The 13,854-nt window shown below is 51.9% G+C and overlaps 1 protein-coding gene across 3 annotated transcripts in view; it reads left to right on the forward strand.

The window, feature by feature from the left end:
• Positions 1-701: 701 nt before the first annotated feature.
• Positions 702-13,854, forward strand: part of PHLDB3 (pleckstrin homology like domain family B member 3) — a 25,525-nt gene continuing 12,372 nt past the window's right edge. For 2 of the 3 annotated variants that reach the window (XM_040252556.1, XM_040252557.1), the window contains exons 1-8: positions 702-950; positions 1,605-1,787; positions 2,021-2,158; positions 5,780-5,908; positions 6,135-6,296; positions 7,578-7,688; positions 7,809-7,892; positions 8,211-8,318. In XM_040252556.1, coding sequence (XP_040108490.1) covers positions 717-950; positions 1,605-1,787; positions 2,021-2,158; positions 5,780-5,908; positions 6,135-6,296; positions 7,578-7,688; positions 7,809-7,892; positions 8,211-8,318 — 1,149 coding nt within the window. In that variant the 5' untranslated portion in view covers positions 702-716. The remainder of the gene's footprint in view (positions 951-1,604; positions 1,788-2,020; positions 2,159-5,779; positions 5,909-6,134; positions 6,297-7,577; positions 7,689-7,808; positions 7,893-8,210; positions 8,319-13,854) is intronic. The other variant, XM_040252558.1, reaches the window with a different exon arrangement.

Raw genomic sequence — 13,854 nt, forward strand, 5'->3', positions numbered from 1 at the left:
CCTGTTGTCCCCCACTCCACTTCCGGGCTGCTGGGGAGGGGGACCGAGCAGCCTGTCTCTCCTCCCTCTTCCCCAGCCACCTGTCCAGTGGGCAGAAACTGCTGCGCCGGAGCGCAGAACGGAGCGCGCCGAAGCCTGAGCCGGTGAGGGGGCCGGGGCTGTGGGAGTCGCGGGGGCTGGAGTTCTGGAATCTCGCTCCGGAGGAGCCGAGGACTCAAGGCTCCTGGTTTGTCAGGAGAGACCCGACCCTCCGATCCCTGGGTGAGGAGGTAGGGGCACGGCTCCCTTACACAGAGGGGTCAGAGCTGAGACTACGGGGCTCCAGAGAGGACAGAGCGGAACCCAGCTCCTGAGTCTGCGAAGCAGATGGTGATGGGGTCGCTCTAAAGTGGTCCAAGGGGATAGTTGGGGGCGGGTGGGAAAGTACAAGGCTCGGCACCTGGATAGCAGGGAGACGCCGGTAGGGGGCGTACTAGGACCCGGACTCAAATTCCGGTCCCGCCTCTTGGGGCGTGACGCCCTAGGAGCCACGAACCCCGCCCCTAGAAGCTCCAGGCCCCGCCTCTGGAATGTTCAGTCCCATCCTTTGAACTCAGGCCCCGCCTCCGGAGCGCTCTCCTGTGCTTTCGGGCGGGAAGCGCCGGCCCCCTGGGCCACGCCCCCAACTCCTCCGTAAACCTCAGGCCCCGCCCACCCGACGGGAATTCTCAGCGGCCATGGGGACGCGGAGCAGCCCGGACCTGGGGGCCCCGCCGGCGGCGGTCCCGGAGTGCGACACAGAGGTCCGATCTCAAGAGGCCTCCAAGCCCCGGGGGCACCCCAAAGACTCCCGCGAGCGGGAGGCGCCCGAGGCCCCGGCAGAGCTTCCGAGCGGCCAAGCAGCTGAGCAGCAGGCGAAGGAAGAGGAAGAAGTGGGAGAAGGCAGCAGCACCGAAAGCAGCCACGATGCGGTGAGGGACCCGGAGCGGGGGGGGGGGGAGTCACTGGGTTGGGGGGACCCAGAGGAGCAGACCCAAGCGGGTGACAGAGACACAGAGCCAGGTATAGGGAGACCAGATAGAGACCGAGAGACGGGGAAACTGGAAGACAAAGATCCAAAGGAGTCAAGGGACACTGCGAGAGCAGAGACGAGAGACTCAGAGAGTTGAGGATAGACACAGACAGAAACCCAGAAACAATGATGCTCAGAGAAGCAGAAAGAGAGACAGAGAAACCTTGAGACAGGGAGATACTCCGAGGGAGAAAGAAACAGCGATTCAGAGACAGAAGACATACTGAGTCAGGAAGATGAAGCCCAGAGAAAAGGGGGAAAGGCTCAGAGACCCGGGGAGAGAGAGATGCAGAACCTTCGAAGACGTGAGGCCAAGACAATGGGAAACAGCATCCTTGAGTCAGCGTTGTGCCCCCTCCCCGGACTGCGAGTCCCTGAGCCACCTCCTGGGCCGAGCGGTCATCGGACTTGCATCCTCCCCGCCTCGGATAAAAGAGCTTGGTGTCTGAGGGTCGCTAACTCAGACTCCCACCCCCATCCCCCGCCCCAGGGACCTATTTAGTGACGGCAGGGGGCGAGTCCTCTCCACCTGACTAGCCCTCTTCAACCTCAGGCGGAGGCTCCGTCTCCAGTTCAGACCCCGGCCACGCCCCCCGCACCAGCTCTGTCAGGAGAAGGGGTGCGAGGGGCGGCGCGGCGGCTTCGCGCGCAGCAGCTGGAGGCACTGACTCGCGTGGCTTTGATGGAGCAGCGAGTGAAAGAGCTACAGCGTCAGAGGAAGGAACTGAGGATCGAGGTGAGGCTGCAGACCCCTTGGGAAGTCTGGCCCCAACTCGTGGGGAGCCCCGTCAGGCCAGGCTCCCAACCATGGGAGCCAAGTCTCAGGCCTCCTGCTCCATACTCTCTTCGAATCCAGAAGTTCGGATTCCCAGGTCCTTCGCTCAGACCCAAGCAGGCGCCCGCGCCACCACCCCTTCCTTACTCTCAGACCCAGGCCTCTGGGTCCCAGCTCTTGCCTTCTCTCTGCAGATGGAGGTGGAGGTGGCCCTGCTGCGGGGTGAGCTGGCTGGGGAACGAGTGGCCGCTCGGCGGGAGGAGGAGCAGCTTCGCGAGCTGCTAGGGCAGCAGGTGGGCTCAGAGAAAGGCAGCCAGGAGCAGCGGGAACAGGTGTGTTTGCCCGGCTGGACCTTCATCGTCGGTTCTCTTCCTTGTTGGACAGACATTCCTGTGGTGCTCCTGGGACCCGGGGCCGGGGTTACACCCCCTGTTGCCCAAGCCATGATACTGGGGCTGGGGGTGGGCAGCGGCGGGGACCTATGCCTGTCTATTTCCCTCCTCCCTCTCTCCTGTATGATTTTGGGGCCTGACTCACTGGGGCGTGTTCCCTTGCCCCATTTCTCTTTGCTCTCTAAATGTCATTTCGTGAAAAATGTCAAGACAACAAAAAATACGTTGCCACGTGGTGTACTCCCCAGTTCAGCTGCGAGGAATCCTCCGTTCCTGTTCATGTCCTCCAGTTGGCTTCCCTGTCCCTAGATTTGAAATCCAGTACCAGACATCATGTTGACAGTGAATACTTTAGTTCTTTAAGAACTCTTTTAAGAAAACATCACCCCTATGTCATTATCACATCTGAAAAATTACTATCTCATCTCCAGTCAGTTTCCATGGGTCCCAGACTGTCTCAAAAACAATGGCCAACAGTTGGCTGTTTGAATCGGGTTCCCCACAGGCCAGTATATTGTAATGGGTTGCAATGCCTTGCCTGTGTTCTTTCTTCTCTAATGGTCCCTGCCTACTGTTTTTTCCCCCTGAACTCTTTGTTGAAGAAACCAAGTCCTCTGTCCCATGGTCAGTATGTGACCAGTTGGACGCCGGGGGTGTCCTTTATCTCGTTTTGCTTCCTGGAAGCAGGTGGTTGATTAAATGTATAGGATGGATCAGATTCAAATGTGCTATGGTGCATTTGGGGCACTGGGCCAGGGGGATGTTCTCTCTGATTCTCCAGACCTCAGTGAGGTCACTCTGATCCCTTCCTAATAGTTACTTACCTAAAGGCTTTAACATCCATTGTTGGTCATTGCTTGACCAGAGAGTGCTGCTGGTTGGAAAATGGTAACTTTGTAATTCTATCAGTCTCTCTCTTTGCCCTTATCTTACCTATTGGAATTTCCTGGGGTTGGATCCTGAGTCTTCAGTTACCTCAAAGAGCCTGTATTTCTCCCAGCCCTGATTTCTCTGTCAAAATCTAGACCTATGTGTCCCGATTTCTAGGACATTGGTTCCTAGATGCTCTTTCTTCCCCTAGGACCTGGGTTTCCAGACCCCAGCCCCTCCTGCCTTAGATCCAAGAATCCAGGTCCCCAGCCCCTGCTGCCTTAGATCTAGGAGTCTAGACCCCCAGCCCCTCCTCCCTCAGATCCAGGAGTCTGGCTCCTTCTCATTCACCATATCCCGTGCTGACCTCAGCAACTCCCTTTTCCACACGGTCCCCGTCTCACTGTCCCTTTGGTCACCAGGCCAGAGTCCTGAGCCTCGCTCTGCACGCCTCCTTATCTCTCACCCCAAGCCTGTCAGTCACCACGTCCTGTTCTTTGTGCCCCCTGAATCTCTCTTGCTAGTTTATCTCCTTTATATCTGCCCTGCCTAGACCTTGGGCGAGGTCACATTCTTTTTTTTAAATTTTCATTAGTTACTAATTTTTGGCTGGACCCTGTCTTCGTTGCTGCTGCAGGCTTTCTCTAATTGCGGTGAGCGGGGGCTGCTCTCTGGTTCTAGTGCTGGGGCTTCTTCTTGCTGTGGCTTCTCTTGTTGTGGTGCTTGGACTCCAGAGTTCAGGCTTCAGTAGTTGGCCTGCGGCATGTGGGATCTCCCCAGACCAGGGATTGAACCCGTGTCCCCTGCGTTGGCAGGCGGATTCTTATCCACTGGACCACCAGGGAAGTCTAAGATCTCATTCTTATTGCCCGGAGGACTCAGGAAGGAGCTGGTCTCAACCCCTCGAACCTATCTCCCAGAGGGATGGTTCCACACCCAGATCCTACCCCAGCCTTTCAATCTTGCCGTGACTCCCCACTGACCCCAGATACGTGTTCCTCAGCCTGGCGGTCCAAACCTCACCTGAGCTCCGTCTTGTCTGCCTTTCCACTGTCATCTCTCACCTGTATTCCCCCTCTCTTCCCTCTATCCCACCTTCTTTCTTCTTGACCACAGTCTGCCCTTACACTTCCTTTACTTTTCTCTTTTATTAAGTATTTATTTTTATTTATTTATTTGGCTCTGCTGAGTCTTAGTTGGGGCACGTGGGATTGTCAGTCTTCACTGGGGCATGCGGAATGTTTTAGTTGTGATATGCAAACTCTTGGGCTTCCCTGGTGGCTCAAGTGGTAAAGAATCTGCCTGCAATGCAGGAGCCCCAGGAGAAACTGGTTTGATCATTGGGTCAGGGAGATCTCCTGGAGGAGGAAATGGCAACCTACTCCAGTATTCTTGCCTGGGAAATCCCATGGACAGAAGAGCCTGGTGGGCTAACAGTCCATGGGGCTGCAAAGAGTCGGACACGACTGAAGCAGCTAAGCATGCAGCAGGCCTGCAAACTCTTCCTTGTGGCATGTGGGATCTAGTGTCCTGAGCAGGGATGGAACCCAGGTCCCCTACATTGGGAGCTCAGAGTCTTAGCCAGTGGACCACCAGGAAAGTCCCTCCTGTACTGTTCAACTTCCATTCATTTGCACCATGCTGTTTCCTCAGTCCAGAAAGCCCTTCCAGCCCTCTCCAGCTCCCCAGGTCTCAATGCTCCCTGGTTTTTGTGGCTCATCTTAAAATTTTCACATCCAGAAAGCCTCGGCTTACCCTGGTAGAAATTGTTCCCCCCATTCTGGTTCCCACAGAATGTGCGTTTCACTGCCCTGATTGTCCCAGGCTATAACTGGCTGTGTCCCTTGCGGAGTACAGGGCCCAGGTCCGACCCCCTTCTGGGTCCCCAGCATCAATCACCAAGTCTGGATATGTTTAGCATTCATTCCCTCATTTGTTTCTTTTTTAAAACTTTATTGAAGAATAGTTGATTTACAATGTTGTGTTGACTTCTGCTGTACAGCAAAGTGATTCAGTTATATATATATATATATATATTCTTTTTTTTTTTTTTTTTGCCATGCAGCTCAGCATGTGGGATCTTAGTTCCCTGACCAGGGATCTAACCCATGGCCCTTGCAGTGGAAATACACTGTCTTAAGCACTGGACCGAGGGGAAGACCCCTTATATTCTTTTCCGTTACAATTTATCACAGGATATTGAATACAGTTCCCTGTGCTAACAAGCCTGTTCTCTATGACTGTGAGTTTGTTTGTTACATAGATGAGTTAATTTGTGTCAAATTTTAGATGGCACATATGGTTATCATTCTATGGTATTTATCTTTCTCCTTCTGACCTACTGCGCTTGGTATGCTAATCTCTAATTCCATCCATGTTGCTGCAAATGGCATTGTTTGGTTCTTTTTCATGGCCGAGTAATATTCCATTGTGTATGTGTACATCTTTACCCATTCAACTGTCCCTTCCTTCATTTCCTAAAAAGCTGTTTACTTGGTTTTCTCTGGGTGGGCCCGTGCAGCATGAACCAGAGAGACAGGCTCCCTGCCCTCATAGAGCCAACACCCCATACTTGGAGAGGGGGGACTCCCCAGGCGAGGAGCTTGAGATCTGGCTGGCCTTAGCCCCAGCTGGCCTGTTTCCCTCCCTGTGCTCAGGCTGAGGCTAAGAGTCTGGTTGCTGTTGATGCAGGAACAGAGGCGGCTGAGCCAGGAGCGGGATCGTGTGGAGGGTCTTCGCCAAAGACTCCAGGAGGCCCAGGAGCAGCTCGACTCGCAGCCCGAAGAACAGCATGAGCGGCTTCGGCAGGGAATGCAGGAGGTAAGGGGACCTGGTATCCAGGCCACTCAGGATCCAGCCATCCTGGCCCTCAGTCCCCTCCTCTCCCACCCACCTAGGAGCTCAGGCCCCAAGCCCCTAACCCCCAGGACGCCAGTCTAGATCCGCAGCCCCTCCTCCCTCCTTGTCCAGGAGTCGTGGCTCCAGCCCTCCACCCTCCTGGTTCTTAGAGGTCCAGGCCTCCAGTCCTTTTGTGTCCCCTCCACAGATGAGGGAACAGCTGGACGTGGCCCAGCGTGCCTACGAGGACCTGGAGTTCCAGCAGCTGGAACGTGAGAGCCGGCAGGAGGAGGAAGATCGGGACAGCCCTGGGGCCGGGGCGCCAGACCGCAAGGTCCGGGAGCTCCAGGCCAGTGTGGCGCAGCACAGGGTGCGTCGGCCTGGGCTCGCCTGCCTCCCTCGCCGCTGCCCTCTGGCTCCTCCACTCATTGTCTCGTCCCTTCTCTGTCCCTGTCATGTTCTTCAAAACAGTCATGATGGTCGCTGATGTTTATTGAGCATTGGCCAGGGGCCGGGCACGATCCTAAACATTTCATGAATCTTAAGTCACCGAATCCTTACAACAGTCCTGGGAGACAGGTCTTCATATCTTTTCCCGCATTTTCTAAATGAAGAAACTCAAGGTCCAGGTGCTCAAGTTATCTTTTCCAAGGTCACTTTGTTCCCAAAGGATTGAACTGGGATCTGAACCTGCTAGGTCTTTGCCACTACACTCCCCATGTCTCGGCCCTCATCTCAAACGATGCTCCCACCAGTCCTCTCTGGGAGCTTCACTTTCAAGGGTCTGAAAAGTCCTGCTGGAAAAAGCCACAAGTTTGACTGTATTTTGGAGAAGGAAATGGCAACCCACTCCAGTACTCTTGCCTGGAGAATTCCATGGATGGGCTACAGTCCATGGGATCGCAAAGACACGACTGTGTGACTAACTTTCAACTTTTGACTGTATTTAATACAAAGGTTCCCAGAGTTTCGGATTAGAAAGTTCCGATGTGGGTCTCCTTTCCCCACCTCTATTTCTGGACGTTTTCCCTGTCACTCTTTTTCCATTCCTGTCTCACGGGCTCTGTGTCTGTTCTCCCTCTGTCTTGTCTCTTTAATTCTGTATCTTTTCCAGTTTGTCTCTTTGTCTTTCCCTTTTTCTCTGTTTTTTGTTTTTTTTTTTATTAATATTTATTATTTAGTTGGCTGTGCTGGGTCTTAGTGGGGGCATGCAGGATCTTCCATCTTCATTGCAGCATGTAAGATCTTTTTAGCTCTGGCGTGTGGGATCTAGTTCCCTGACCAGGGATCAAACCCGGGCCCCTTGCATTGCAAACCCAGCGTCTTAGCCATTCTACCACCAGGAAAGTCCCTCTCTCTCTCTGTTCTGGCAATGTCGACTTTCTCTGGGTCTCTGTCTTCCTCAGCCTCTGGATATGGGAACCTCCACCCCTCCAGCTCACCCCAGGTCTCTTCTAGGCCCTCAAAGAGGAGAAGAGCACTAGTGAAGGTTAACTCTGAGTCCCCCATGCCCTCCCAGGCATCCAGATGCCAGGGTCTCTGTTATGGGGTGGAGCAAACCCCAGGCTCTCAAGGAGGGCCTGGTTCTGGGGGTACCAGCTGGGGACCCGGGGGCAGCTGAGTAACCCGGGCCTTGGCGGGTGCCCCGCAGCGCCGGATCCAGGTCTTGGAGGAGCAGCTCAAGTCGCTGGGGGAGCAGATGGCTGCTGAGAGCCGGGGGCTGAGCCGGAAGAAGGAGGAGGCCCTTCAGGCCCTGACGCAGGTCAGTTCACCGCCGACACCTGTCTTACATCCCCACTTCCTGCTGGGGCATACCCTTGCCTCGCCTGCACCCCATATGTCCCCTGAGGTGTAGGAGTTGCTCATGTCTTGCCCTCCCCAGGAACGGAGCCGACTGCTTGAGCTTAACTGCCTTCAGGGAACCCCTGGCGGGGACTTCTCTGAGCCCAACCAGGCTCTCACCAAGGTATGGAGATTTCGTGTGCCTTTCAGCCCCCTCCTCCCTGAGACCCAGGAATCTAGGTCCCCCACCTCCATTCTCCCTTGGGATCCACCATTCTCAACCCCTAATCCCTTTTCCCCCTGGGCCTCAGGAGTGCGGACCTCCAGAGCCTCCTCCTCAGAGAACCAGCAGTCCTGCACACAAGTCCTCCTTCCCTGAGACCGCATTCCCATCTCTTGGGGCCTTCAGCCTTTCCTTTTCCATCCAAGGAATGGGCTGGCTCTGGAGGCCTGGGCCAGAGCATCCTGGCAGCGGCCCTCCACCCCACCCCTTCTCCTGCAGCTCCTCTTCACCCAGAAGACAGACCGCCAGTTGCTGGTTCTCCAGGATCCCACTGCCCACACGGCCGCCGCCACCTCTTCCTGCCTCTTCTCTGTTCACAGCTCCCTCCCGGGGCCCCCCCCCCCCCCCCCGACAAATACCTCATCCCCCGGGGTGGGGGAGGGTCTCGCGTCCCCGTGGCTTTCTCTGCTGTGGGCATGGGGGAGAGAGGGAGGGAGAGGGGCGGCTGATCAAGCCGCATTTTTAACTTTCACCAAGCTCCAGCTTTATTACTCTTTTTCTTTCTTCTGCCTAACATCTTACCTCTCCTCCCCTGGAGAAATGGAACCAGGCCCGCCCAGGTGTTACTTTTATTTAGTTAGTTTTAAAAAGATGTATTTGTTTATTAATTTTTGGCTGTGCTGAGCCTCTGTGGCGGCGCTCAGGCTTTTCTCTAGTTGTGGCGAGCGGGGGCTGCCTTTCACTGCGGTGCCTGGGCTTCTCATCGCAGTGGCTTCTCCTTGCGGACCAAGGTCTCGAGGGTGCATGCGCTTCGGCAGTTGCGGCACGTGGGCTTAGCTGCTCCTTGGCATGTGGGATCTTCCCGGACCAGGGAACGAACCTGTGTCTCCTGCATTGGCGGGTGGACTCTTAACCACTAAATCACCAGGGAGGCCCCCAGATGTAAATTTTAAAAGCCACCCAACAGAGCATATTGATAATCAGTCCTTCTCTCCCAGCCCAATGAGCCCTGGCCCTCCTCCTCAGAACCGGGCAGCTATTTGTTTTTTCTTCTTTTTTAGTATTTGTATTTATTTATTTGGCTATACCTGGTCTTAGTTGCAGCATGTGGGATCTAGTTCCCTGACCAGGGATCAAACCCGGGGCCCCCTGCATTGGGAGTACGGAGTCTTAGCCAGTGGGCCACCAGGGAGGTCCTGGTAGCTATTTGTTTCTTTCTTCCAGATTTTCTGAAAACTGGGGGTTCCAACTTATGAATGGGTTAAAACATTTATTGAATATGTTGCTAGCAACTTTAAATGAAATAGAGTAGACAGTGGCAGCGTGCTGTGCCTGGAGGTAGGGCTGTTGTATGGATATGGGGTCAGCGCTTAGAAAGAGTGAGTGGTTGTTCTACCACATAAATGTTTTTTTCAAAAACATGTGTATTAGCTGCTAGGTGGCTTTTTTTTTTTTTCTAGCTCAAGACTGGTGGAGATTTTTTCTTTCGATACATTTAGAGGTGCCTCTTCCTTTTCAGTGGCTCTGTAATAATGATATAAACAGTAGCAATCATAAAGACTGCTAAAATTTGTGAAGCCTTTTTTTTGTGGAGTCTTTATAGTGTGCCAGGCACTGTTTTATTTTATGAATTAAAAAAATATTTTTTTTTCTTTTGGCTGTGCTGGATCTTCCCTGTGGTCCACAGGCTCAGTAGTTGCTGGGTGTGGGCTTAGTTGCCCCAAGGCTGTGGGATCTTAGTTACTCCGTCCCCTGCATTGGAAGGTGGATTCTTAACCACTGGACCACCTGGGAAGTCCCCAGGCACTGTGTTAAATGTTTATGTGGATTTACCCATTTAGTCGTTGCAACAACTCTACAAGCTGGGTTCTTCTTATTGTTTTATAGGGAAGAAACTGAGGCAGCTGAGGTTTCTTAATCAGCTAGTATACAGAAAGGCTGGGATTTGAACTCAGCACTCTGCATTCAGAGCCCACGCTCTGAACCACTCTGAGCTTCTGTGCGCACACAGTTCTGTATGGGCGCCTGGAGCTTCTCTCTCTGAGGATGGCAGATGGAGTCTCATGCAGTTTAAGCAATGATGTTAAGAAGATCCATGTCTGTCTGCCTTTGTACCCACAGTAATAACATAATATTGTTGCTGTTGTTAGTTACTCGGTCGTATCCAACTCCTTGTGACCCACGGACTGTAGCCCACCAGGTTCCTCTGTCCATGGGATTTCCCAGGCAAGAGTACTGGAGTGGGTTGCCATTTCCTTCTCCAGGGGATCTTCCCCACCCAGGGATTGAACAAACGTGGGCCTCCTGCAGTGCAGGCAGATTCTTTACTGTCTGAGCCACCAGGGAAGCTCAAAAGTTAATATTAATAAATTAATTATATCGTATATTATAATATTTACCTGTTGATTACATTATATGCAACATATCTTAATAATAACAATATAATATTAATATATTATTAACTATTGCTAAAATAGTAATTGATATTAATACTTAAGAGCTTAATATAGGCCAGGATCTGCTCAAAGCCATCTTATCACTTTGAACCACACCGAATTGCTATTATTTGAGGGTGAAAGTCGCTCAGTTGTGTCCGACTCTTTGCAACCCCATGGATGCAAAGCCAGTTCCTTCTGACCCCAAAATAAAATTTTATATTAGGTGCATATACAATTTCATACATATATAACATATATTATTGAATTATATATCCATGAAACATATAATTTCTGGCTCCTCTGTCCATGGAATTCTCTAGGCAAGAATACTGGAGTGGGTTATCATTCCCCTCTCCAGGGGATCTTCCTGATCCAGGGATCAAACCCCAGTCTCCCACAGTTCAGGCTTCTTTACCATCTGTGTCACCAGGAAAGCCCATTTGAAGGTGAGAAACAGTCAAATACTGACAGTTTGTCATGCTTCAACTTAATATATTTTATATTAAAATTATATGTTTCTTGAATATATAATTCAATAATATATGTTATATATGTATGAAATTGCAAATGCACCTAATATAAAATTTTATTTTTTGGTCAGAAGAAACTGTAGCAGTGGGTCCTATTATTGTCCAGGTAAAGGGTTAGCAGAGCTTTTGTAACTTTCTAGCTGGAAGGTTGATAAAGGTGGATTGTCAGCTCTGTTGCCAGGCAACGAACGTGCCTTCGGGTAAATATGACCCTTATAATTAAGTTGCATATCTATAAAGACTTGGTGGGAAGCCTGGGCCATTCCTGTGGAGTCCTTACCTGAGTTAGTGGCTTCTGTGGACATAGAGCCTCTAAGACCAGGTGGACCCTGTACCCACCGGCGTGGACCCCACACCCACCTTGCATGTGGGTATCACCAAGTGTCTGGCCCTTGGACACTGGTGGCCGTGGCAGGCACTCTTCTGTGTGTTTTGCATGAGGTCAGTGTATGAATCTTTGCATCAGCTATGGCAGGGCAGCAGGACCTTGCTCATTTTACAGATGGGGAGTTGCCCTGAGAAGAGCCGTGACTTGCTAAAGTCACACACCCAACTAAGCGGCAAAGCTTGGTGTGAACCAAAGCTGCCTGATTCCTCAGCCTGTGACTTTCAGAGACGAGGGTTTCTCAAGGAAACTTCAGAACCCAAGTGGGCACCTGGTTAACACGAGCTCATAAGCAGTGACGAGGGACCTCATGGATGAGGTTGTATGTGCGTGCTTGCTAAGGCTGCTTCAGTTGTGTCTGACTTTGTTCAACCCTATGGACTGTAGCCTGCCAGGCTCCTCAGTCCATGGGATTCTCCAGGCAGAAATAACGGAGTGGCTTGCTATGGCCTCCTCCAGGGGATCGAACGAATATCTCCTGAGTCTCCTGTATTGTAGGCAGATTCTTTAACCCCTGAGCCACAGGGGAAAGCCCCACAAAGAACACAGGGAGTCTTTGTTTACACAGCCAGAGAAACAGTAGACTAGCAGATAAATGCAGGGATTATCAAATCACTCCCCCTTGCCCCTGCCCCTCTCTCCCTCCAAGTCCTATTGAATCCTTCTCAAATCCCACCCCTTCTTTCCAGGATCATGTGATGCCTAAGAGTACTGACTCTGCTCGGATTCCAGTACCTGTTGTGCCACTTTCTAGCTGGTTGACCTGAGATACAGCTCTGTGCCTCAGTTTACTTAGCTGCGAAATGGGAATAATAGCAGCATTCATTGGCTAATGCATTAAAGTACTTGATGTGATGTCTGGCACATAGCAGGTGCTTAGTAAATGTGGGCACCTGTTACTCTGGTTATATAATGATTAGTATTATATTTTTAAATGAGGGAAGACCAGCTTTTTTAAAAAAAAATCATTTTTGGCTGCATCAGGCTAGTTAGTTACAGTACACGGGCTTCTCTCTAGTTGTGGCTTACGGGCTTAGTTGCCCCGCAGCATATGGGATCTTAGCTCTCCGACCAGGGATTGAATCCATATCCCCTGTATTGGAAGGTGGATTCTTAACCATTGGACCACCAGGGCAGTCCTTGATTGATATTGTTATAATTATTATAATTATTATTCCACCCACTGCCACCCTCATTTCTGGTTTTCGTGACCTTCTACCACCCTCCTCAGTGACTTTCTCCACCATAGTTTTTGGCTCCCAAACAATAGCCAGAGTGATCTTCATCCCTCCTACTTTTCAGCTCTTCCCCCCAAAAGCCTTTCATGGTTCCCCCAGGCTCCTTGGTGTGGCCTGACCCCTGCCCACCTCTCACCATCCCCCTCCCTGTACTGACTCTGTTCAGCTGCAGGGGCACTGACCCCCCGCCCCCCAGCACACCATGCTGGCTCCCGCCTCAGGGCCTTTGCACTTGCCAATCCTGCCACCCAGAACACGCTTCGCCTCAGTCAACCCTGGCCAGCTCTTATCCTTTGGGCCTCAGGGTCAGTGTCCAGAAGGCTGTTCCTGGTCTTCCAGTCGCCGGTGAGCCTTTCTTATTAGACCCGTTTATGACACTCTTTTGTAACACCCTTCACTCCCAGCAATGTCAGGTGGTACGCATCTTGAATGGTGACTTGTTCGGTTCCTTGGGGCTTCCCCGGTGGCGCAGTGGTAAAGAATCTGCCTGCCAGTGCAGGAGATGCAAGAGACCTGGGTTCAACCCCTGGGTGGGGAAGATCCCTGGAGTAGGAAGTGGCAACCCACTCCTGTGTTCTTGCCTGGAAAATTCCACAGACAGAGGAGCCTGGCAGGCTACAGTCCATGGAGGTGCAAAGAGTCGGACACAACTGAACACACACACATATACACGTCACTCAGTCCCTATAGTGTCAGCTCCATGCAGACAAGACTTGGAGCTCTCTTGCCAGTGTGTGTTAGTAGCCTGCCAGGCTCCTCTGTCCATGGAATTCTCCCAGGCAAGAATATTGGAGTGGGTTGCCATTCCCTTCTCCAGGGAACCTTCCCAACCCAGGGATGGAACTCTGGTCTCCTGCGTTGGCAGGCAGATTCTTTATGGTCTGAGCCACCAGGAAAGACCGAGTCTCTCTTACCTACGTGCTTCCTCAGTGCCAGCAATCTCTCAGCTGGGAAGTGCTGGGAATATCAGTTGAGGGAAGGGAAGAGTGAAGAGCCACAGGAACTTGGGGCTCATTTTCATCTTTTTGAAGTGGTTTGAACCTTTCCTGACTCCCAGGGCTTCTAGAAGCTTAAATGGGTCTGTGGTGTGCCACAGACAGTCTTAGGCAAAGACTGAGCACTTGGTAAATACTGGTTATTATTATTATTAATTTTTATCTTCTGAATGAAGCTGCGTGGCATGTAGAATCTTATTCTCAAACCAGGGATTAAACCTGCATCCCTTGTAGTGGAAGTGTAGAGTCTTAACCAATAGACTGCCAGGGGAGTCCCATGGTTTTGTGTTTGTGTGTGTGTGTGTGTGTGTGTGTGTGTGTGTGTGTGTGTGTGTGT

The sequence above is a fragment of the Oryx dammah genome, unplaced genomic scaffold (genome assembly GCF_014754425.2).
Source record: "Oryx dammah isolate SB20612 unplaced genomic scaffold, SCBI_Odam_1.1 HiC_scaffold_13, whole genome shotgun sequence".
NCBI lineage: Eukaryota > Metazoa > Chordata > Mammalia > Artiodactyla > Bovidae > Oryx > Oryx dammah.